Source organism: Haemaphysalis longicornis, unplaced genomic scaffold (genome assembly GCF_048455015.1).
Source record: "Haemaphysalis longicornis isolate Haplotype H1 unplaced genomic scaffold, Haemaphysalis longicornis Haplotype H1 scaffold_2, whole genome shotgun sequence".
NCBI lineage: Eukaryota > Metazoa > Arthropoda > Arachnida > Ixodida > Ixodidae > Haemaphysalis > Haemaphysalis longicornis.
This window is the reverse complement of record NW_027526295.1, coordinates 261,385,595-261,410,797: the sequence shown is the minus strand read 5'-3', so window position 1 is coordinate 261,410,797 and position 25,203 is coordinate 261,385,595. Positions and strand designations below refer to the sequence as shown.

General features: G+C 47.3%; 1 protein-coding gene across 1 annotated transcript in view; it reads left to right on the top strand.

Annotated features, from left to right (window-relative positions):
* The window catches only part of Jbug (filamin-type immunoglobulin domains fbug), a 113,585-nt gene extending 89,732 nt beyond the window's left edge, over positions 1-23,853 (top strand). Inside the window, exons 39-53 of the mRNA XM_077700388.1 lie at positions 1,180-1,353; positions 2,231-2,377; positions 3,680-3,763; positions 4,707-4,850; positions 4,954-5,133; positions 5,793-5,936; positions 7,441-7,569; positions 8,832-8,978; positions 9,909-10,013; positions 12,683-12,868; positions 13,627-13,731; positions 16,088-16,264; positions 17,264-17,413; positions 20,232-20,399; positions 21,974-23,853. Of these exons, the coding sequence (XP_077556514.1) occupies positions 1,180-1,353; positions 2,231-2,377; positions 3,680-3,763; positions 4,707-4,850; positions 4,954-5,133; positions 5,793-5,936; positions 7,441-7,569; positions 8,832-8,978; positions 9,909-10,013; positions 12,683-12,868; positions 13,627-13,731; positions 16,088-16,264; positions 17,264-17,413; positions 20,232-20,399; positions 21,974-22,260 (2,327 nt within the window). The 3' untranslated portion in view covers positions 22,261-23,853. The remainder of the gene's footprint in view (positions 1-1,179; positions 1,354-2,230; positions 2,378-3,679; positions 3,764-4,706; positions 4,851-4,953; positions 5,134-5,792; positions 5,937-7,440; positions 7,570-8,831; positions 8,979-9,908; positions 10,014-12,682; positions 12,869-13,626; positions 13,732-16,087; positions 16,265-17,263; positions 17,414-20,231; positions 20,400-21,973) is intronic.
* The last annotated feature ends 1,350 nt before the right edge of the window (positions 23,854-25,203 follow it).

Sequence of the window (25,203 nt, the reverse complement as noted above, 5' to 3'; positions counted from 1 at the left end):
CACAGGCAACGCTGGTCGGCCGCCGAGAGAACTGGTTTGAGAGTATTTTCCCCCTTTCCCGGCTGCTTATGGAAAATGGTGTATATCTCTGCTCTTTGCTTATCAGTGTATTTCAAAGCCGCGTTTTCACTCCGCTCTTTTCTTTGCTAGATTGCCTAATTCACGCGCATCCGCTGCAAGGGTGGAGCAATATACAGAATGTGATAGACGGAGATACGTTCCCGTTGGCACCGCCATTTTGGGTCACTCGCTGGCCGCCGCAGCAAGTCACTGTAGCAAGACCACGCTATAATTTTCGCTGTAACACGGTTTACTTGCGATGGTTCAATGATCTTATCTATTTCGCATTGCTGGGTCTTGTGGGAAATGAAAATAGCTATGTGTTGAGCACTATGACCCAATAGCGATGGCACGGGACCGTTCAAAGGATGTCTCCACCATGTACGGTAATGTCATTTTTGTTCATTGGCACCTTATCCTATTGTTCGTTTCGCGTGGCCTTGGCGGTTTCACACTCGCCTTTTCCCCTCTCAATTTGCTCCACCACATCGGCCTTCCATCGCGTAGCGTGCGGCACTTGGCTGGCAGGCTAGCCGGACGCCATAAAGGGGAGGGGGGCACAACGTAGGCGTTGCTTCTTTTTTTTTAACTTGGAATTTTAGCTAAAGGTTTTCAAATCACACGCGAACGCGCTAATTAAATAAGTTCTTAGCCCACCTGTCGTGTTAGACCGTCTACTAGGCCAGCATTTACCCGCACCCCGGTTGTACAACACCCCCGTCATACGACGCTTTCTCGCGGTCCCTTGAAAGTCGTGCTATCGGGGTTCTACTGTATTAATTTTTTAGCACCTTTTATTTTTAGTTGAGGCTGTCGCAACGCGCTTGTTAAAGGAACTGGAACCTGTTGGGCTATTTCCTTTCACTTTTGTGGAAATTATTGAGGCTAAACTGTGGCCAGATTTTGAAGCTAAATTTACATAGCAACTCCTTGAGGAACTGCCTGAAACAGGCCAGAGCCAAAGCATGAATGAGTATCAACGGAGCAAGGCTCACTACAGTGCACTCAGCAGGCCTACTTCAGTACTACTGTGCCAGGTGTGTGGGGCAGCTTGAGGAGTGTTGGGCAAGCAGCTCATAGTTACGTGTCTCTCTCGGCCGTCACCCTTCCTCAACACAGTGGACACCACACGGGCGGGTCATGGAGCGCTCAACGTTCTCATCATGGCCGGAGGCCGGGAAGTGCGGAACACTATCCGGGAGTCGGGCCCCGGGGTCTACAAGGTGACCTACACGCCAAAGTCAGACCTGCCGCACAAGATCGACGTCTACTACAATGGCCGCCAGGCTCCAGGTTGGCTGTTGTGTCCACTTTTGTGCGAGCTGTGCGCACCCTAAAGAGAATCGTGCTTTGCTGAGTATGTTACTTTGCGAGCTCCTTCCTTGCATTGATGCCAGTGCAACTTTACATTTCTCTCCATCTTTATTGGTCTTTAGGTGCTGCAGTGGCCTGCAATATGATATTGTGGTGTTTGCAAATCAATAAAGCTAATGAATGGGAAGTTACAGATATGTCCTAGTGATCTGCTCATTTAGTGGTAAAACTTGTCAAAATAAGTGTTGCCTCTCCTCCCGCTTGTGGGAAGTGTTTCGGGTTGTTTCTTAAGATATGTGGGATCACCACTTTAAAGAGTAACTAGGGGTGTTTGAATATTTGGAACTTTTGATTATTGAAGTGACTAATGCAACATTTTATTAAGGATTGAATTGAATAGCAGAATTTAAAAGCTTTGAATACTTTGGAAGTATTTCAAAAAACAGTGACAAAATAGCGTAGTAATTGCTATAAGAATAAAATAGATGGAAGTTTCTTACAAACCATTAGCCAAGCTAAATTTTATGAACTGTGTAAAAGTTTGATAGAAAGTTTTTTACAGAATGCCTAGCTTGGCCTAGTTTTTTCTTGTGCAGTATTGTGCAATAAACTACATAGTACCCTTGGTGTTTTCACTTCAGAGAGGGAGATAATTGCATGCCAAAAATTTAGCTGTTATACCTTTCAGGAGGGGGAAAAAAAGCCAAAATCAGTAAAAGTTGCTGAAGTCAGACCAAACAGGTTAAAGAATGCATACACGTGTGTTCTTTGTGCCAATCGTTGTGTAGGCTGCAAGGGAAATGGGGGGGGCAAAAAGAGAGACCATCTGAGTGAGCGGACGATTAATCTGTGGCAGGTTGCCCCCAGATAGTGGAGGTGCGTGACCCCGGCCATGCCATCATTGCCCATGGGGCCGGCCTCAAGGCCTGCGAGCTGGGCAACACGTCCAGCTTCATCATAGAGACTGGTGGAGATGCCAAGGATTTCGACATCCTGGTCTCTGGTGGGTGCACTTTCTCTCCCACACTTATCTTGTGGCTCTGCATGACAGTTGACTGCATATGAGAGCTATGAGGCCCGTTTTGCCTTTGTTTGAGAACATCGTCTAGACGCATGTCCACAAATGGTTAGGAAAAGCACAGCTGAACCTTGACTTCATGAAGTCACTGGAACTTGTGAAGTGTTTGTTTAAATCGGGGATTTCATCGGGGGATCGGGGATTTCATGTTTAAATCGGGGATTTTCATAAAGCCTATGAAAAACTGGTGGGAATCTGATTTTGTTTGTTAAATAGAAAAATTTGTGATATGGATTTCGTAAAATTAAGGTTCAGCTGTAGCTTACAAAGGTACGAGCATGGCCTATTATATGTGGGGGACATGACAATACACTTAATTAAGTCTTGTGTAGTACTAATATTGTTGTTGACATCCTGAATAGTAGTTTCCTGAGTGAAAGTCAAGGCTTGATGGGCACAGCAGCTGACCCTGTTGCTTTGGAAGTGTGTGTGTGTGCACCACTTTCAATAGAGAAACAGTGAAGCCATTGTGATGTTAAAGGAAACTCTCTGCAAGAGAACAAATATCAGGAACCATGCCTTTTTGGGCTTTTTAGTATAGCTCCAGATTACCTATTTGGGCTGTTCTGAACTGGCACACAATGTAACAACCCAACAGCTGTCAGAGCATGTTGACGAGTTTACGTGCCATTGGCATTACTAGTCTCATGCTTGGAAAGGCCGTGGTGTATTCCAACCTTGCCACACTTGCATGAGGTTTGCACAGTTAGGTGAAATTGGCCACCCACACCAGGTTGGAGTGGAGAGGAACGGTACAAGGCATGTGTGCAGGGTTGGTTTATCAGAATGACCATTTGCCACATCATCAACCAAAGGTTCATTTTATGATCTCATTGTTGTTTCAAACGCGCTACTAGAAGGGGGAATGTTTCTCAGTCGCCGTTTATCCAACAAGCGGGGTATCATGCCTCCTTTAGAGCGCGGCTTTTTGCTGCCTGTTCTTGGCTTACATGGTGGCGTCACCAAACTGCGCAGCAGACAAAGAAAGCATGGCGGTAACCAAAAGTGTGACACAAGGAAAGTAAAGAAAGTTGGTATGGGTGTGGCATGAGGAGAAAATTTGAGGAGGAGCTCATGAGGGTGAGTTGTAATTGTCAATAAACATGTCTCCCTCATATTATTCCCCACAGTTTATCATAAAATCAACTTATCTCAACATCTGTGCTTTAGATTTGCATTACGGAGGAGTGTAATCACCAGCAAATTTTTTCTCTTTATTTTTTCTAGCTCCAAATGGTTCCCCTTTGCCGGTCAAGTGCTACCAGCAAAAGGACGGTAGCCTGCTGGTTGAATGGAATGCTACCGCAGCTGGTAAGCAGGTTCACTCTCTGTCTCTGGCAGTTTTGCTAACCTTCATAGCTTCATAGCTAATAGGTGCCAGTGAATGGGCAGGTACCAAAAATTAAAAATAAAGGACAGGAGACACAAGTAATTCAGAGATGAGACTTAGAGGGCTCTCAGGCCCCTCAGTTTTGTAGTTGCACAGATTAGATTGCAATTTATGGACAGATATTATTTAGTGTGTGCATACGTTCATGAATTCATTGGTACGGTGTATACTTGGCAAACACACGGGCAAGTGCATGAAAGGCAGAAATGCTCTAATGGTGGAGTTGCGTTGTCATTGGGTGTTGTTGAGAAAGAGTTTCATTGAGCTGTGCAGTGCTGGATGGTTCGTGCTGTGAGCTTGAGTAGAGTGTGTCAGGGTCTTGCCAACACCAGCTAGCCAGTTAGAACAAGAAATAGTACCAAGCCATACTTGCCCAACTTTGGCAATAAGTTTGGGTATGCTCACTGGTCAGTATAAGCAACAAGTAGGCTGTGCTTTTTGAAGATGTTCAAGCACATGACTGCCACTCACAGTGGTGACGGAAGCATAGCTAGATAGCTGAGTTGTGCGCTGGCATAGATTTTACCTACTTATTATATCAATCAAGCATCAAAAGCATCCTGATGACTGAGGGGAACAATTTCACGTAGCCCATACTAGCTTTCCAAATCTCAGTTTGCAGGGAGTTGTGGAATGCAGGGGAATGCCAATGTGAGTCTAGTCAGACCCCTTCTTCATTGTTCCCACACCACGTGGCCCTCTATAAAGACGTGCCATACACCAAAAGACAGTGAGCCACCCTCAGCAAGGCTCAGCAAGACTGTGGCAGCTTCGTGAGCCGCGTAGCAAGTTTGGTGCTCGTCGCGCACGAATAGGGCATCAGGCCCACGGGTGTTCCTGACGTCTTGCACTTGCTCTGCGCAGGGAGTCACAAGGTGGAGGTGCTGTACGAGGGAAGGCCCATTCCGGGCTCGCCTTTCCTCTGCCAGATATTTGACGCCAGCCGCGTGATCCTCCAGAAGGTCCGAAGCACCACGTTCGCCGTGAACGAGAAGATCTCCTTCGCACGTCAGTACAAAGATACTCCGGGGCTTCCCTCGTTTACCAAGCTTGCCCAACTGCGGCGCATGCAAACGGGGGCTCCCATGTGTGCGTTGTTTTGGCATTTCAGTGAACCGCCGCGACGCTGGCTACTCCGAGCTGGACGTGACGGTGACCAGCCCCCTGGGCCGCCACCTGCCCATCGAGGTCAAGGGGACAGCCGATGGGGACGGTGAGCTCATCGAGTTCACCCCAACGGTGCCCGGGAAGTACCGCATCGCCATCACCTATGGGGGCATCGAAGTGCCAGGTGAGTGGTCTGCATGGGCTCACCAAGTTTGTTCCTGCTGTGTTAAAATTAATTGGTCCAGTGGCGGATCTTTAAGAACATGTGAGCATCCTGTCCCTCTCCCTCGTGACTTGAGGCTCGGCCCAATGTGCACACCTTGCTCTGGCCACAGAAGTCCACGATGCAGCGTTTCTCAAAGCATGTCCCTCGTACACCGTGCCAACTTAGCTTAGCACTTCAACCTTCTCAGTGGTCATGTTTGCTGGCTTTAGCAGCAGCATTGGCTGCCTGTCACTCCTTTTGCGTCATTTCCATTCCTTTCTCTTTTGCCACTTGCACTGGCTACCAGGGGTGGCGGGAGTCACAAGACCCTTCGAGGCAAAGACAGCTGGCAAGCTGTGCTTCAGTTTGTCGTCTCCACGGCAACGTGGCCAAAGTTGCAAAGGCAGCTCCTTCCACGTGCACTCTTTCGTTCTGTTTTTTTCTGTCTTGCACTGTTTCTGCGCCAACACGGAGTCACGCGGAAGTTTTGCCGACATGCCCCATCTGTTGCTCACGCAATAAAAAGGCAGGCTGAAAGAATGCTACAAGCGAACTTTGTGTGCTTGCGTGTATGTATTTTGACCATCCCCACTAAGCGGCTGTCTCGACCCTTGGCCCCCTTCTCTCTCCTCATGCAGGGAGCCCCATCACATTCATTGCTCAGGACGGTGGCACGCCAAAGGTGTCTGGCAGTGGACTGACAGCTGCCCAAAGTGGTGTCATGGCATCTTTCAAGATCGATGCCCATGGCATCTGGGGAAGGCCCGAGGTTAGAATCGATGGTGAGTCCTTTGCTCGTTCTAGCACAATGCTTCAAATGCATGGGCATGAAAGAGGGCAAAGTGGTAATAAGCAAGCAGTGTAATTAAAGGATAATGGAGTTCTGCCACATGTGGAGAGACTTTGTGACCTGTTCCCCCTAGCGTTAGAAAGGGACCGCTTAGAGGACATACCAACAGCCGGCATGACCTGGTGCCTGGCTGCAGTCATGGCCAGCAGGTGATGAAGTGTCAGTTTGCTTCTCATTTGTGCCGGTACTGGGGCGGTGTTCTCGTAACTGTCCCTTTTGAAAACGTCCCTTTTGCGTCACTTTCATCGTGACGTACTTCCGGTTAAGCAGTGGGCCTTTGATTCAAATACCGTAACTGTTCTTGCGAACGCATTTTAAAGAACTGAAACCGTATCAGAGTATCTTTTATGTGTTTACTGTTCCGCGAGGGAACCGAGAATAACGCTACGAAAAATCGTCTGCTCCAAATCGTCTGCTCCGAGTAGGCACGGCTCATAGCTCCGCCGTGCTTGTATGCGTCACATCCGGGTGTTCGCTTTTAGCCAATCAGGGCTAACTCAAAAGGGACACTTTCGAAAGGGACACAAAAGGGACAAAACACGGGAATACCGCCCCTGGTGGGGATGTTCTTGTAAACCCAAAATTGGCGAATGGCTTTCCGCTATTGCTTGAAGCATGAGGCATGGGGATGAAGACCAGTTAGATTGTCCAAGTTTGGCATGATCATTGATGGCAAAGAAACCTTGGGGGGAGTATTTCAGGTTTCAAATGTTTGCATGCCTCTGGGTGTTCTTGAGGCACATCTTGGCCTCTTCACGCTGTTCATCTGTCCGCTGCCCTCATTGGATAGTGTACTCCTCTCCTCATGGAGCATAGTTTCACGTGAATCTGTTTTTGCATTTCAGTCATACCCTGGCACTGCCAAAGAAAGCAGCCAGTTCATAACTAACTGTTTCATTCGTGGCTTGTGCCAGTGGATTATCAGTTCTTCCATGTGGCAAACTCCAAGTGCTAGTGCTTGGTATGACATCGGTTGGGGAAACCTGCATGTCTGACACTTGGAGCGCTAACGTGTTGCTACATTGCTACAGGCTACACATGCAGTTTGTTTTAGCATACAAACATTTTAATCTGGTGGGTTGGCCTGTTTTTGTTTATTCCCGCATTATGGGTACCTAGTTTAGTCTATCAGAGCCAGATTTGCATCACTGGCGCCCCCAGACATGGCTGATGCCCTTTGTACAGCACAAGGTGGGCTAAAAGTGCGCATGGGGATCAAAGAAAGGAGCGTATGGAGGCTATTACTTTCTGACTAGAATCATTTGCCCAACATATTAAACTGGGTCCTCAACTGTGTGAGTGGCATGAGCACTTCAAACAGAAAATCTGTTCTTTGTGTTTGCTGACTATGGCTGCATGAGATGGTTCCTGCTGGAACCTGAGCGTTGCCTCATGGACGAGTCGCTTGTGACAGCGCTCTCTCCTTTTGTGTGCAGGTCCAGACTCCGAGCCGGAACTCACCATTGAGGAGGGTGGAGAGGAGGGCACCTATGTGGTCTCCTATCTGCCAATCGAAGTCGGGGTCTTCGATGTTCACATCCGCTGGAATGGCAAGGACATACCCGGTATGCAAGGCACCACACGTGTGTTTCGTGTAACCTGTCTTGTACAACTTAGTCCAATTTGAAAGAAAAGGCCTTTGGTAGCTCACTTGTCCCCATTTCAGCCAGAAAGGACATTTTCTAACCAAAAAATCGCTAGAAATATTGACAAACTTTTAAATTTCGTACTACAGTGACGTACCTATAATGGGCAGGAGTGGTGTAATATGGGCCAAAAAGTGCCTGGAAAGTGTCACTGCTTCATCTGTTTTCTTTAATACCTTGGTTATTTTTTTGAGGTTTGCAATAAGATTAGATTCATCGTTATCGGCACAAAGCAGTCTTTTTAATGAACCAAACATTTTTTTGTCTTCATGGCCCCTTGAAGCGCTACAGTTATAACAATTTTGCTGTAGTACGAGCCTCTGTGTGTAGACAACAGTGAGGATTAATTGACAGAATGCAAGATACTAATATGCAGGTCAGCTGTCTGAAGGCAACACTGAAAGTGTGGCTGACCACACGATGACTCAATCATATTTGTCTTATAATGCCTTTAGCCGTGCCCAACCTGCCTCCAATTTTTGTGCGTGCATGCATATTGTAGGCTAGTGCACGCAACTTCGATGATATGAACCTCACTAGCCACGCTAAGGCAGTAGCTGCTGTGATTTACCAGCCATGTAGCACTGTCCAAAAGCTTGTGCACCGGCTCGATTACTCACGCATCCTAGACGGACGCCTACGCTTCAGCAGCAAAATGGGGCTTTATTGCTGAAGACTCATGGCAGAGGCACAATGCTCTGCTTACCATGCGTGGGCTCAGGTTCTGTTAACTCGTCATTGTGGCCGTGGGGGCAAAGTACCCTCTCTGACCACCGCCTGGTCAGAGGGGGTGCTCTGTTTTTTGAAGTAGAGCCTTCTGACAATTGACACGTGCATCCTAATCTAGCTCGTTCACATACAGGCAATCGAATGAAGCCAGCGCTGATTCAGCACATTTAGTTAGCAACCCCTTCAGTAAACCTGAGCTCTGTGTAACACTAGCCACAGTAAAAGTTTGGGCCTTACATCTGTCCTAAAATTTTAATTAACAGCAGGCCAATGAGAACTGCAGGTGGAAGGTGTGTTGTATGTTTGGCATTCTTTACAAGTTTTCGTCTACATGGCTTATGCTAACTTGTGAATTTCAGTCACCGAGCAGCATGTTAGGTAAGCTTGCCCGAGTGGCAAATACGCATGTTTGCAGTACCACACTGAGTGCACTGTGGTTCTCCTGCCTGCAGGCAGCCCGTTCCACCCGAAGGTGACCGACCCACAGAAGGTTCGAGCCATTGGTGGCTGGGACAGCCTGATGAATGAGGATGGCCACATCCCACTTATTGTCGGACAGGAAAAAAAGATCTCCGTGGACGTCGGCGACGCTGGGCCTGGTCAGTGCTGTGTCGGCTGTTGCGTGTCCACTGTTGTTGACCGTGTATGCAAAACAGGTGGGGCCTGATCACTTCCAGAAATACTGTGGGAGGCGGTTTTCAGAGGGATGCCTAAGCAGGTTTAGTCCTACTATCGCGGCAAATGTTTAATTACTGCTTAATTTGGAGCAGTGGTGGTTCCAATACCTAGAGTAATTTTCACCCACAGTACCAGCTGCATGTGCAGCTTTGTTTTTGCCGAGAGTTGTACCCTGGTGAATGGTGACAAGCTGTCACTGTGCCTGCCTGCATCATTTTGGGACTGTAGCCAGAGCCAAGTTGGCACTGCTCACAGCTTCACACATTGTGTGGGTGGTACATCGTGAATGCGTGTAGCTGCATCGACACAGCCAGCTTGTATGCTGGGCATTTTCACATGCAGTAGACACTTTTTACAGTCCAAGCGCTTCAGCCGTCTCAGTGGCCTTTGATCTTTTGAAATTGCTAGGGTTACATAAGCAAAATGAGTGCAGCGTTGACAAACCATAATGATAACAGCACATGTGGCCCCACCTAGTGATGGTTACAGACACAAGGCTTGACTTGCACTGCAGCTCTGTTGTAAGCACTCCACGTCTGTTCAGTAGTCACATGCTTGGAATACATTTTATAAAAAGGTGGCGCTTTTGCTACTATATTATTATTGCTGGAGGGTATTGGGGAATTTTGTACGATACTGACTACAGTGAGTAATGTTCTAAGCAGCTGTAACATTATTTGGAGTGCTGAACTGTCTGCACCTTGACTCACGATTTAGAGAACTTTTTGGCTGCAAGTAGACTTCGCAACATTAAGGTTCAACTCCATAAGCATTTGAGCCCAGGGATGTCATTTTCACGAGCACAAATAAGCTCCTTGAAACGAGATCTTTTCCTCCCCTCTGTCATTCAGGCAAGCTCAAGGTGGAAGTGCGTGGCCCTGGCGATGTCGTGGAAACGCACCTGGAGCAGACGAGTGGCCACCGTTACCGAATCACCTTCACGCCCCAGGAAGAAGGTGAGAAGTGCAGAGCGTTGCACTCCCCTCATTTCTTTTGCTCTCACTGCTCCAATCGACGAAGACATTAGGCCCCAGTCATCGACCACACAGCAACAAAAAATTTCAGCTTCCTACTCACAGAAGACTGTTGAAAGATGGCATTAAGGGACAAGGAAAGCAGCGGCACAATTTTGTGGTCTCGCAAAGTTATATAACTGAATAGACATTTCACAGAAAGCCTTGTGCGGTGTAGCACCATCGAAACACACACTATGCCTGCTTGACATTCGCTCATTGTAAAGTAAGAAGTGTAATCAAGACCCCATTTGAGCGGGATGACCACGTAAAAATGTAAAAATGGTTCATTCTAGCCATGTGCGAATATTTAAATGCCTTTCTTTTTTTTTTTCTCTCTCAAGCACTCATTCAATTTATTAATTATTGGATATTTGCTGTGAGCAGAGAATCACTTAATACAGTCTAATCCCGCTACAACGAAGTCCGCTTCAACGAAATTTCCGCTTCAACGAAATATTTCCAATTCCCCGTCAGCTAGCCATAGAAGTCAATGTAACAAAGTCCTCGCCACAACGAACCATTTTTCTGGTTTGCTTTCGCTTCAACGAAATTTTCAGTGAATTGGGCTGGGTTTGAACTATTATTTTACAATAAAATAAGCATAGCGCCAGCTATCTGCAACTTTTAAAACATTCAGGACGCTTAGTTCCACCGAAAACATGCGCGGTGCGCCCACACCGCCACGAAAAAAAAAAAAACTGATAGGCGGACGCCATTGTTTGATGGTGATAACGGTGTGGCTGGCCGTCCTTACATGAGGCACAGGCCCGGTTCGCCAAGCCGGAGCCAGAGCTACAGCCAATCTGTATCCAATTGCACGAATGTGCTCCGCTGCTGGCGCGGCGCCGTTGTGGCTCGTGAGCAGCTGTCCTTGCCGTCTTCCTTCTACCATTCTTCATAGCCAAGAGCAAAAATCATGCTTGCGTGTTTGGTCTTGAAGCCAAGTCATCCTATCTTAGTCGCGAGCGCGCGGTCATGTTTAATGCAAGCGCGCGCGTCTTGCCTGCCAAGGTCAGTAGCTGCCGTGCCCTGTCAGACGATAAGATAACGGCACTGCTCCTGCCACAAGCGAGAGGGGGGCTTCCGACGGCCTAGCAGCTATCTGCAAGTAATCAGCTCGGTGGGCGCGCCTTGTTGTGCAGCAATACGTTTTGCGCCTGCATTTATTCACCCCCCTCCGTAACGCGTTCTTTGCTTGCAATGAACACAGATAACCATTGGTATGTTTGTTAATAAACATGACGTTATTGCACGTCACTCATTTTTCTAAACATTGTTTTTTTGCTGCCAATGATGCGGAAGCATACAGGGCTATTTTTCGGGCCTTTCCGTGGTGTGTTGGGGCGGATTTCGCCTCAACGAATTTTCGCTTCAACGAAATTTTTCGCGCGTCCCGTCAATTTCGTTGTAGCGGGATTCGACTGTAATTTTGGAGTAATCGACCATAGCAAATAGTGAAGGTTAAAGGGACAGACAACCGATTTTTGTCGCGTATATGTTCTCTAGCTCATATGAAAGCCAGCGTTTTATATAGCCCGATAACCACAAGCAATTTCTAAACAAACTGGCGGAAATAATTTTAATTTGGCAGCAAACTTCCTGAAATCGGAAGGGTGGCGGTTCGTAGTGTCGAAACTTGACACTACAATATGTGTCCCTGTCACGTGACCTGCAAACCTAGCAGCTACTGTAACTGCTGAAACGTTTATTTACGTACTGAAAACCTTTTAACACAAGTATTTGTACAAGGTTAATTTGCATATGTATTTCTAAACATTATTCTGAAATTTTTAAAGAAACGCCGCCTGCCGTCGCTGGGTGCTTCTCACCATGGATGTTCTCACCATGCCTCTCAGTGTGGCTAACTGAGCCTCCATGCCCGGAATCAACGGCAGCGTTCAGTAAACAGACCCAGCGAAGGAGCTTTGACGATTCTGCCTGAGTCAGGGGCGTTTGTTCTGCCAAAATATTTGATTTCAGTTTCCAAATACGACAAAGGCAGCTTAAAAAAAAAAAAGAAAGAAACGTCGCGCCCGGGGAAAATCGAACTTCCCGCCTCCACAACGGGAAGCCAGATTCTACCTATCGTCTATCCCAACAGATGGCGCATTCATGCAAAATAGACCGTTGCATTAAAAAAAAACACATAAAGGCACAGGAAAGCCTGCGATTCAAACTTTTTTAGTTGGGAACAAGTTTTTAAATATCGTTTTTTATTTCGCATACAGACAAAAGTATGTTGCCGAGCTACTCCATGTCATGGTTGCCAGCATTAGTTTTGGGAGGGACACATACGACTCGTAGATCAAAAAATTCGATTTAAAAAGTTCTAGGGCGTTATCAGCAAAACCGTTTCTCGTCAAGGTGCTTTAAGTGATGCCCTTTCATTTGGGATAGAGAATATATACTCGACAAAAATCGGTTGTCTGTCCCTTTAAGCTGCTTGTTCCCCCTAAAAAATGGCACAGACTTAAGGTGCATTTCTTATGCAAGGCCAGACTAAGCATGGTCTTTGTTTTTGTGTGTTTGCTCTGGCGGGATGTAGTGGAGGGTTTTCGTGCCTGTTTTGCCTCGTTATGATCGTGCGTGGGGCTGCCCCACATACGCAGGTGACCACCTGTTGTACGTGTACTACAACGACGTGGCCCACCCTGAGGGTCCGTTCTTGGCGCGGGCTGAGCCGCTGCCACCGGTGCTCGACCACACGCGGGTGGTCCTGCGGGGCCACGGCCTCACATCTGCCAAGGTCGGCACCGAGGCCGAGTTCGTCATCGACGGCTCAGACGCCGGCCCAGGTGGGAGCCAGCGGGAGGGGAGGGGCCCTTGTCAGTCTTGTGCTTTTTATTTTTATTTTGTCTCCTGGGGGGAGGGATGACTGAATTTAGTTGGGCATTGAAGCACGTAACTCCATCTTTGTTCCGCGCTCTGTGCTTCAAGTTATCATTTGTGCATTGGTAAGCATGCAGAGCATGTTCAGCTGAAGACATTAAGTAGACACTGAAGGCTGAGTGACTCCTCATTTTAGCCTGAACATCACACCGTTCAAAGCTGTTTCGATGTTTGTTTGATGGCAAACAATGCTTTGTTTGTCTGAAAGTAAATCATTAAGGCCGTCATTTCTAAATGTCATTTCTAAAATCTAGGGGAACAAGCGTGTTTTCCTACATTTTAATGATGCAGAAGATCACGTCACATATCATGATGAGGGACCACCTGCTATCGTTCAAGAAAACAGTCGACGAAAAAATGGTGCAAGTGATGGGACAAAGTAAGGGAACCGCACAGCACAGGTGCTATGTTGTGTGCTTCCCTCGTTTCCCATGTGTGATTCCCTGTGTGTCTCGTCGTTTGCACTGTTTTTCGAGTCACAATGTACCATCCAGCCCTACAGCAAACCCTTCTGCAAAAACAGATTTCAGGCATGAGTGCTGTCAAGGCCAGTTCTGGTGCAGAGCATATATGTTAACTGTTTTTTGTCTGAACCAGGGCTGTCTGGGCTGTATGTGCATATGACTATGGTGCTGTCTAACAACTGTTCTGCTTCCCTCACTAGGTTCCCCTGAGGTGACCCTGAGTGGCGTCAAGACAGACATTCCAGTGCGGCTGATTCCGCTGGGCAATAACACCCACAGGGCCCTCTACACTCCCTCTGCTCCAGGTGAATTCTCGCCTTCATTTTGGATGAAAACAGGGCATTTTCTAAAAACTCTGTGTAATAAGAAAATACAGAGAATAAAAACTGAGGAAATTGAAAGTCGTTTACCTAAGATGAATGCAGGGGGGTGTTCCACTTAGTTTTTCTTCGTCAACCTGTTTTTTTTTTTTTTTCTTTTTTTCTTTTCTTCTTCTTTTATGGTTGGTTTAGCCACCACTTTTGCGTCAGCATTGTTTATTGATCCTTGTTTATTGTTTATGCTGTTTAGATCAACGGGCGCAATGCTGGCCATCAATATCTGTTAGGTACATAGCCTGTCCACTCTGAAACTATTGGGAGACAATAAAGGCGATGTGCTGCATGTACATGGGGAGATAAGGCCACGTAAGTGGGAACCTGGCTATATAAACACTAACCTCCTCTTTGTACTGTCTTGCCCTGTACATTCAGCACAGCTTTTTGCTCTTTTGCTTTGCAACCTTGATTGGCAGGCCTCACGCTGACAGAGGCAATTTTATGAGGTGGTCATCAAATGTGCTTGTGCTAAGAGAACCTTTTGGGCTTTGATAACCGAACAACAGGTTATAGTCACAAAAACATCAAAACCAGGCTGTGTTTTGTTATAACATACAAGAATTTTTTTCCTAATGTACCAGTTACTGAGCTTACTTGAGAGATCGTAAATTTTCGTTTTTATTCTAATCAATGTAAAGTATTTGCGTCCATTAAAAAAAAATTGGAAAAAAATCATTATTTGGTTTGTAATCTCCTTAAAAACAACAAATATAGTTGAACCTCGTTATAAGAGACATGGATGTAAGAGACAAATGGGTATAAGAGACACTATTCACCCACATGGTTGGCCGCCCCATCTTTCCCATTAAATTGACCTCTTTTATAACAGACATCGGATGTAGAAGTCAGTTGGTTATAAGGGACAAGTCATCCTTGAACTCTAATCAACAATCTCGCTTGTAACAGACACTTTAACTTCAGATGCAGTGCCACCAGGCACTAATTGCAGTTGCTTCCATTGTGGAAACACAGCTGGACGACAGACGCCTGCAGTCGCCATTTATTATAACTTCAGCAAACACACAGTGGTGGTTCAGTCAGTTATGAAATGACGATGAGAAGCCCTGCCAATGGAAATGCAACTTACAGAAGTGGTTGAAGCTTACTGCCATCCATTGGAGCGCAACTGCACATGTGGGCTCTCCCACTTGCGTAGCTCCCAATCAAGAAGCATCGCAGATGCCGAGTCCTGCAAGCATGATGAATTGCCTGAGCACACAGCGGAAGAAGCTGTGTGCTCTGGCTATTCATCAGGCTTGTGAACTCAACATCTACGATTCATCTTCCGCAAACAGTGAAAGGAAAGAAAGCTTGTAGAATCGGTTGTAAAAAACAGCGTAAATACAGTCGTAACACAAACAAACATTCAGAACTGTTTCATAAATACTGGGGTCCAAACATAAATTATAATGAATCTTTTGCAACATGCTGTAGCATTATTTTGAGCTTAGTTTAGTCATACGGTGCCTACATTGACCTAGGGTCTGATTAGTAAGTGAAAACATGGTTCCCTGCTTATAAGAGACGTCTCGTATAAGAGACAGAAACTGCTCCCCGGTACGTGTCTCTTATAAAGGGGTTCAACTGTACTACTAACTTAGCGGGGAAGAGTTAACACAAGTGTACAATTGTTGCTCACTGTGATCATTAAAGCTCAGCTTGATTGCAAAATTGTGCTTTTTTCCATGCATGGTTACCTCATCATAGTGGTCGTGGGTACTGGGGTTCCTGAGCGCTGGTCGTTCTATCAACCAGATTTGGTCTCTCAGAGTAGAGCAGACTTCCACCTCTTGGTTTGTGTTGGATGAGAGGGCAATGCTGGTGGGAAGCAAATTGCATTCTGCCCCTTCATGACTGCTCGCAATGTCACACGGCCAGCTGAGGAGGCACACCACACCCTGCACCAAATTGCAATTGCCATCAGTCTACACGCTATCAGCCTACACGTCCACCCTACACTTTACCAAGTAACTACTGAGTGCTCAATTGGCGTGCATCAGCAGAGCTTATGGAGAGTGCTCTCTTGCGAGTGTTCTTGCGGTTGTTCTCTGTGCTTATAACTGAAATGTCAAAATTTGCAAGTGGCAGGGAGTAGAGCGAACCAGCTCCATTCAAGAAAAGTGTGTTTTTCTGTGCGAGTAAACAGCCCGTCCTAGACTCACACCTGCCTTGCCCGATGCGGTAAATGAGCGAGACCTTTTGTGCCTTTACAGTGAGGGGAAAAGTGTGAGCCCCACGGGGGAAATGAGTGAGAGCTTAATCGTGCCCGCACGGTGCCCTGCAGGTGCGTACCTGCTGAACGTGATGTGGTCGGAGCGGCAGGTCAAGGGCTGCCCGCTCAAGGTGACGGTGGCTGCCAGCTGCGACGCCAGCCGGGTGCTGTGCTCGGGGGAGGGCCTGCGCGGGGGAACCGTGGGCAAGGAGATCAAGGCCTTCATTGACACCCGCAAGGGGGGCCCAGGTGAGGGGGAGCACTTTCAGGTGGGCCTTCTGCCGGTACTACTATTTGCATGGTGCCGCCACCGGATGATGCATCACTGCCATCAAAACAATGCCAATGAAGTTGGGACGTGTGGGGAAAAACAAAAGTTCTATCCGTGGCGTTTTGGCCTTCTGTACTGCTCATAATGTCGTGCTGCGAGAGGGACACACATTGCTACGCAGAAGCATTTTAATGCTCCACTTTTTTATCGTTTAAGGGATAGCCACCCCGGTGGCTTTTTGCACGGCTGGTTGGTTGCAAATGCAATCTTGCCACTTAAGCGTAATCTGCTGCTTTCTCTGCCCTTTCATTTTTTCTAATCAGATTACAGACACCTGACCTCAGAAGGGTGGAAGGAATGTACTCTCCCTACTTAGAAGCACATCGGCTAAAGCAGGGCTGCACATGCGTCCGACTGAATGCATTTCTTGGCTAACTTGATCAGTTTTTCAAGTCCCAAACTTGTTGCCTAAGTTGTTCATGTATTTTTACCCACTTATCTCAAAAGGTTTTTGAGGCATGCTTCAGATTACGCAGAACCTTGCCTGCAAAAGCTCGGAAAAACATCGCCAGTGGGACGTATATTGAAAGCCAACTACGAGGTTTACGTGAACAAAACTGTCTTCTTTTCAAATTTAACGAGGCCCCTGGGATTTAAGGTACGGCAGCCAGGAGTGCGCACTATGACTTGGTTGTTTTGACCTTCATGGGCAGCTTCACTTGCACCTGCGTCATCACCTGCTTCTGAGTAACCCTGTCCATGGGTAGTGAAGTTCTGAGTAAACCTGCCTACAGGTCACTGCTTTCCAGTTCATAATCACTTGTGTCTGCTTACAAAGTACGTTGGGTGCCATTGAGGCATTTTCCTAAACCATATTTTATCGGAAAAGAAAAAGAAATTTGCGGCAGAGCCAGGTGATAAATCGTTCTTTCTTAGGTGTTACACTTTAGTGACAAAAAAAACGCCGGCTGTTGCAGGAGAGCTGACTGCCCACTGCATGGGCCCCCACAAGATGGCGCACTGTGAGCTGTACGACCACCGCGACGGCACCTTCACGCTCTACCTGAAACCCCAGGAAGGGGGCCGCCACCTGCTCACCATCAAGTACGGGGGAGACCACATTCCAGGTGGGGGCCCAACCCTTCTCCAGGCCTCCTGTCCCCCTCCCCTGAATTTATGCGTTGGGCTCTGTGTTTCACAAGCAGGCATGCCTTAGATCGCTTTGGGTGTCAGATTACTGAAGCTTTTGTCATTGATCTCAATAACATTGTGGGGTTCGTAGCTATAATCGGGCTGTATTACCGGGCTAGTCAGCTAGAAAACGAGCACCGGAGCCGCAATCCACCTCGTGGCATCGCATGCGTAGACGCTGCTGTGGGTCAAATCGACTCACTTTGAGGTGGCAAAGACGAGCTCGGAGGCAGGCGAAGTCGACGAAGTGCGCTTTACTCCACAGTCGGTCAAATGCACATTATGTACAAGGGAGTGGCTGTCCCAAGCTTGGACGGAGGACAGAGTCCCCACGAGCTTGATAAGCCATCGTAGGCCGCTGTCTTGGTTCGTCTCCCGAGGGGAGACTCGCCTTGCCTTGTGGTCAGAGAATAGAACGTTCCTGGTGCGACTGGGCAGTTCGACCGTGTGTGGAGAAAAAGGCCTTGGGGAAGGCCCCGTGCGCAGTTTTATGCCTCTGTGGGAGAGAAGGGTCTCCACAGGGAGGAGGAGGGTGCTCGCGGGCTACAAGGGCATGCCGGTGCGTCTGCCGATGGTGGAGGGCGCGTCACGTCTCGTGCGAGAGCCTGCGAGACTCAGTGTGCCCTTTGCCGCTGGCGGCACCGGCGGCCTACTAGCTCTAAGCAAAACATGGGGACAGATATGGTCCCCACAATGTTCAATGTAAAGCATAGCCCAGATCATACCTGCTCCAGGCGCTCTGTTAGGTGAAACATAGTGTTAATTCACATGATTGCGACCTTTCATACTTTTCTACCTTCAACAATTATCTTTCAAAATGTGGAGTCTCGCTCAAAATTTCAACTCTATTGCCATTCACAAGGGGGCAATTTATTCTTCTTAAATGCAGCCAATTTATTTCTAAAAAGTCACGAAACTGGCGACTCTTCCATTTCGGAGATATGCACAGTGCTTCGGTCATGCCTGCCGAGTTTTTCGTGCTGCTGAGGTTGTACGGTGAGGTTATGCAGCCTCTTTGGCTTGTCATCGTCAGCAGAGAAAGTGACGGTGTTGCAAACGTACGAGGATTGATAGCATGTGGCCTCTTGCGTGATGCATTTTCATGCTGCAAGAAAATGCCGACACTTTGCCTGTGTTGTTTCAAGCAACCCGCTGCTGGTCGCACTGCGTACAGTGCTCAGTATGTACCTGCCAACACGGGTGCAAGTAATGTGGTACGACTAAGTGGGTGTACAATAGTGGATTGGGCATTCACAGTGCTGTTAAAGGAGCTATGAAGACAAAATACAAGCTTGTTTTATTCGAAAGATTTCGTGTGTTATAGTGCCCCCAGTGCTTGTCCGGATGCAAACGATGCTTTATTCACTGAGAAATTAATCAATTGAAGTTAAAATTCTGATTTTTCTGCTAAATCGTGTGTTTTCGTGGTCTGCAATGACATCACAGGAACCGACTGCTCTGCAGCCTTGATTCACTTGATTCGCGCGTCCCTTGAGTCCCTTGATTCACGTGTCCGCCATACAGGGTGGAGACACGTGTACGCTGGCGCCGCCATTCTGAGTCACTCGCTCGCCGCCGAAGCAAGTCATTGTATCAAAACTGCGCTAAAATTATCGCCGCAACGTGGTTTACTGGTGGAGTTTGAATCATCTTATCTGTTTCGCATTGCTGGGTCTCATGGAAAACGAAAAGAACAATGCGTTGAGCACGTTGACCCAATTGCAGCGGCACGTGACCGTTCAAAGGGTGTCTCCACCCTGTGCTGGCATCGAGGTATTCGAGCGTTTGTTTACGTTGCTGAACCTAGATGGCACCACCATACCGTGGCAAGCAGTAGTATTAACTCTACGGTGGCAAGCCGTTTTCTGCCTTTGGTTTGCTTTTGACCGTATTTATTACCCTGGCTTGTTTTTGTTCTGGGAGAAAATAATCGTTTCGTGAAACATAGTGCTCGCTCGACAAATATGATCACGTAAGACACCGTTGCTTGTGTCAATCGGCCAGTGTCATCTGAGACAACTCCAAAGCTTGCAGTGCTCTGCAGCTAAATCAACCATAGTGCACGCAGTACCAACAGCAGTACGCATGAGTACTTCTATGTTTACATGTGCTTTCGTAACTTGCACTGTTTGTCCCACTTAAAAAGAGTATGCCCTAAATATAAGCACAAATAGCTCGTTCTGCAAGCTTATAAGCTCTGCCTAGTTTGCTTTTGCCGGCCTCCGCCAATCACAGAGAATTCTGGTATGACATCATAGGTTCTGTTGCGATATATGAGCGAGTGGGTCGCATGGCCATTCCCTTTTTTCCTAATTACATAGCTTATTTGAGAGAAGTTTACGTTAAAACTGGTGTCAGTATTATTCTAGTGAGGCCGTCTTTTGAGGGAACCAACTTGTGTTTTGTCTTCACGGCTCCTTTAAGTGAAGGGGCAAGCTCCCTGCCTGAGTTCGATCTGGAGCTACTGCCTGTCTACTCTCCCTCCACTTCGTTGTTGTTGGTGCTAGCACCAACAACAACAAATGTCTGTTTTCCACTGCTGTCAAGCTCAAACATAACAGTTCTTCAACTTCAGCAGATGTCAAGAAGCGTGAGCTTATGGGTTTGCCGCAACGAACAGCGAGGGAAAAGGCTGTGGAGGCCCACCATTTGGAGGCTGCCAATACAGTAGTTGAGCAGAACAGTAACGGCTTGCTCTGAGTGAGCTGTTTTTGGGGGCTTTCCTGAGCACTGTCGTTCTCCGTGGGTGCGCAGGGAGTCCATACAGCCTGCGCATTGCCGGAGCCCCCGACGCATCCAAGGTGCGGGTGTACGGGCCGGGCATCGAGCCCGGAGTACTGGCCGTCTACCAGAGCCGCTTCATCTGTGACACCAGAGGAGCTGGGGCAGGCCAGCTGACCGTTCGCATCAGGGGACCCAAGGGTGAGCACTCTTGTGTGGTGTGGCAGCTGCGCTTGCCAGCTGGACTGACACCTGTGTAAAGGCAGTTACGAATCTCCCATTGGGCAAGGTGCAGGCATATTATTGAAGGGTCAGCAAACACTACAGGCATCACTGTTTTTGTATTGCAGAAAAGTGCCTTTACTTTCACAACCCACCACTTTTTGCAGCTGCGTAGAAGGCACTAACTATGTTGGCAGTGCCATGCATAATGCGGTGCTCTTCTGGAAAAATACTTATCTCAATTGAAATGAACCGTTGTCTTGGTAATAATTTACCTAGAATGTAATTTGATTTGGTATTATCTGAAATGGCATTCAAAAATCGTGCCTACATACTGCCAAATAGTGAGTGAAGCTCCTAGCACATATTGGGGGCTTTCAACTAACTCTCATTAGTCTGCGACTGAGAAGGGGCTGAGTGAGCTTGCCCGGTTGCTTGTTGCATGCAGCCTTGTACAAGAGATGCTGCGAGGTGCACCCTTCATAAGAAACAGCACCAGCAGCAATAGGCACAGGACCATGAGCTGATTTTGCAGCATGTTGCTTGCTCAGTTCTTGGCCCATCAGAATCAGTGAAAACCAGAGCGTGAAGTGGATTGGCAAAACTCTTACTAGTAATTCACTTTGAAGGATAGGATCCCCTTGAAAACTCCCTGACAATTTTGTTCTTGTCCTTACTGTTGCTACGATGACAGATGGTGTGCAGTAGCAGCATCATGTACTACATACTTGAGTAAGGGGTGCACCCTCCACCCCCCTTTTTCTCCCCTATCGCAATTTGGGTGTGTTCAGACAGGGTGAAGCCCTAACATGGTTAATGTAACCATGCTCAAGTGCATGCTCGATGTGCCGTGAACAAGCTTTATTTGAACTATCTTCCTTTACCATTTCTCTCATATCCCCCAACAGGGCCTCTAGGCCTGGTTGCTAGAATAAAGTCATCCATTTCATTCCATCAGTATGTCATGAAACCTTGAGGCCATGCACAAACACATCTATGCTTACGCATTTGGTGCCCTTTGCCTTTGCTTCCACCACTGAGACGGTCCACACTCCCGAAACTGGAGCCAGAAACACAGAAGCAGTGCGCAGAGGGGAATCATTTTACCACGCAAAATGATGGTACTGTACTGCTTCCTCATCCATTGAAAGGAGTGAATTTCTGCCACACTAGGTCATGACCTAATGAAAACACTGGCCTCCTGCTTCCAATCTGCATGAGCTGAGTGGACTTATGTTGGTCGCCTCCATAGTGCGTGTGCGTGATCCTGGCGCCAATCAGAGGCCATAGCAAAACTATAGCCTTGCCTCCCAAGCAAGGGAATGTATGAAGTAAGCAACAGGACTGCCAACTGGAAGCACTTTTTTGGCCAGGTTTTGCACTACAAGCTGTGTCCCTTTCACGAGTATATAATATACGTGGTATTCTACAGCCGAGGTAACAAGGCAGCAGAGAGGTGTTCTCTTGGAATGCATTTCGTGGAGCTCATTCTCCAGCCATTGTCAGGTGGGAGGGTTGCCAGCAGGGAGTGTTCTGTTCCCTGGCTCTTGCAGGTGCCTTCCGCGTGGAGATGCAGCGCGAGAGCCAGAAGGACCGCACCATCCTGTGCAAGTACGACCCCACCGAGCCGGGCGACTACCGCATCGAGGTCAAGTGGTCCGGCGAGCACGTGCCTGGCTCCCCCTTCGTTGTGATGATCTTCGACACCCAGGAGGAGCTCACGCGCTTCGTCCAGGGGCAGTACAGCGGCACCGGGCCACCGGCCTCGGACTATTTTGGGGAGGGGGTCACCTACGGAACGGGCCAGATGTCCTGGAGGGGGTCGACACACGAGCTCTGATAGGCTCTGGAGGGCACGCTGCTGCCTGTGTTTATTAGGCATCTGGCTGATGTTGCACAGGTGATCCCAGTGCTGCTAACAGCAGCTGCGCTAATATACGTTGGCATTGTGTATCATTCTCGAGCTGAGCTTTCCCTCACTGCTAAAAGCTGTAAAGTATGCGATAACCCTGACCTCACTGTGGAGGTATGCGTGTCAACCGTCCATACACTACCTTCCTTACCAATGATTTTTTTTTTTTTTTTTGCTTGTTTGCTCGCTAAAAATGCAGGCAACTAGAGCGGCTATTTGCTGTGTGGAGAAATTCACCTATGGCCACCTTGGTTGCTGAATAAGACACCGCCGGGTGTACAGCGAATGAGACGCAGCCAGTTGACACCCTTTTTAAAATGTGCTCAGGGCATGTATATGACTTCTGTGCCAAATAGGCATGCAAGTGAAAGGTTTATGCGTAACTAGCCAGCAACTTGCTGAGGCCTGATCAGGCAGGGAACTAGTTTCAATGAGTAGCACTGCCCAAAATGGCTGCAATACTTTTATATGTCTCCTTGTGTCACCAATGACTACAGCAATGCTTTACCGTGTCATAAATGCCTGATGAAAGCAAAGAGCAGAGGTACGTAAAAACTAATTTAAGCAGTGTAGTTACATTATGTTTCTGTGGTCGTTTATTCTGTGTACTATTGCAGAGCATAAACCCATCAAATTCTCATCTAGTTTTGTTATGTTTCATATTTATGACTAATACTCACAAACTGATACGTCCAACATTGTGCTCGAAGTGTAACAACCAATTGCATCTTTCAACTGTCAGTAATACTGCAACCTAATGTTCTACTTAGACCAGTGTTGTGGTGTGCAGCGGCCCTGTGTCGAACAAAGTTTATTAACACAACGTTCCCACTGCTCTGTGTTCGAGCTTTGCATGCTATTAAACTGTTTAGCATTAACAGAGCGTAGCTTGTCTGTGTATATAGCTGGAATAAAAGGAATAATGCAGCAGGCATGGAGTACAGATTGCCATGCCTTATTGAGGCAAGCCACATTACATTGTACATAATTTGTCTTTTACAGAACTGTACATAGATATTTTTGGGATATTCTTTACCCTCATAAAAATTTACACCGTTTCGAGTATTTTTATGGACAAACTATGCAAGAAACAGTTGACCCAGTTTTCTTACTGAAGTGAATAAATGGCCATGTGTTAATTTTTTGCTCTGGGGCTGGAGTGACTCGCACGGTGGTTGCCTCCATTGCATTTTTGCCTCCCCTCCAGGGCAGTTCCGTCCAACTTCCTCATTTTTTGGCTTAACCAAAAGCTGGGCCTCACCAGCTAATGAAGTTTTGATGCTGATACGTCCACAAGAACTCTGTTCTGAAGGACCTTTCACAAAACACGCCGCCCATGGTCACAAAGTGCTTAAAAAAAAGGGACAATCAAAAAGGTGCTTTTTCTTGGGCATTGCAATTTTTGTTCCATGTTGCCTCTGTATTCAGTACAGTGAAAAACTAATGCTCTTTCTGTTTTGCCATTTCTGTGCCTATTGCGATTGTTTTATTTTTGAGAATAAACTGGTTTTCACTGAAATATTAGCAGCGCCTGATGACTTGACTCTTTATGAATGTTGCGTCCTCCGGGGTAATGCATCTTTTGCTAAGGATGTAGCTCTACACAGCGTTGACTAGGGATCTGCTGCAGGTGCGCTTCTCTACAGCCCTAACAAGATTGCTAGGGTCATTTCTTTTTTGTTATTGCTTTTTCCTAAAAAATGTTGTCCTCACCACATGGATGGGATGAGCGGTAAGTAGGGTTTAACATTTCCACACCCCATCTATGCAGCAGGAGCTGCTGCGCTGGGATTTGCTAAGTACATGGTGTGTTGAACGTGCATTGACACAAAAGCAACTTTATTCTGGACGTTAACCTTGAATGCAGCCACATGTGCTTATGAAAGGACCCTGTACGTGCACCCATAACTAAGATGCACAATAGGCCACCCTGGACTCTCGCTCGAACCGTTATGCACACAAAACTTTACCTTCACACAATGCATTGCTGTTCCACTCAATGATTTAACAGCCTGGGTTCCCACTGCTCCTATGGTTACAACATTACAGAAGTTTCCACAGTACATGCAGCTTATTTATACGAGTCACAAGGCAGTAATTATTAATGGAAGTGTTTGCAATGGAACGTTTTGTGTTGAACTTTTGGGAATGATTACTAATACAACCACTAAAGTGTTCGTAACGTGTGCATGCACAATTCCTTACTGTTATGGTTGCCCTTGTGTCTTGATGCCAGTTATGGAGAAGCAGGCCCTCAAGGTCATACAAGTGTGCCTGCCTTGAGCTCTGCTCAAGAGCGCCTTGACACCCAACAGTGCAGCCAGGTTGCATTTGTTGCACACCTTTTAGTATGTGAGAGAAGATGGGGCCTACCTTCATTCATGCAGGCTTCAACTCCAGCCTTTCCGTGAGTCGCTTCTTCCTGAAGAGCCTCAATTATTTACCATATCGAACAGGCAGCGCAAGGACGGGACAAAAAAAGAATTAATGATGACACAGCGCTGAATCGTCATTCAGTGCTGTGCCGTCATTAATTCTTTTTTTGTCGCGTCCTTCTTGCGCTGCCTGTTCGATATGGTCACTATGAACCAACTAGCCCAACTTGCCATTCTTCCTCAATTAAAGGAGCACTGACACCAATTTTCGGCGTTAATATTATTGCACAGTTCGCTTCCTTCACTCACCCTGGCTGAAATATGAGCGGCCTGCGACACGAAGAACATAGTTTAATTGGATCTCATTTATCGCGCCGACAGAGCAGCGTGCGGAGCGGCACTCAGCAAATGGACATCAGCGTGACATCATCCAGTGAAAGCCAAAAGAAGTGACGCGACAGCACTCGTCAAAAACTCGCGACGTCACTTCACGCGC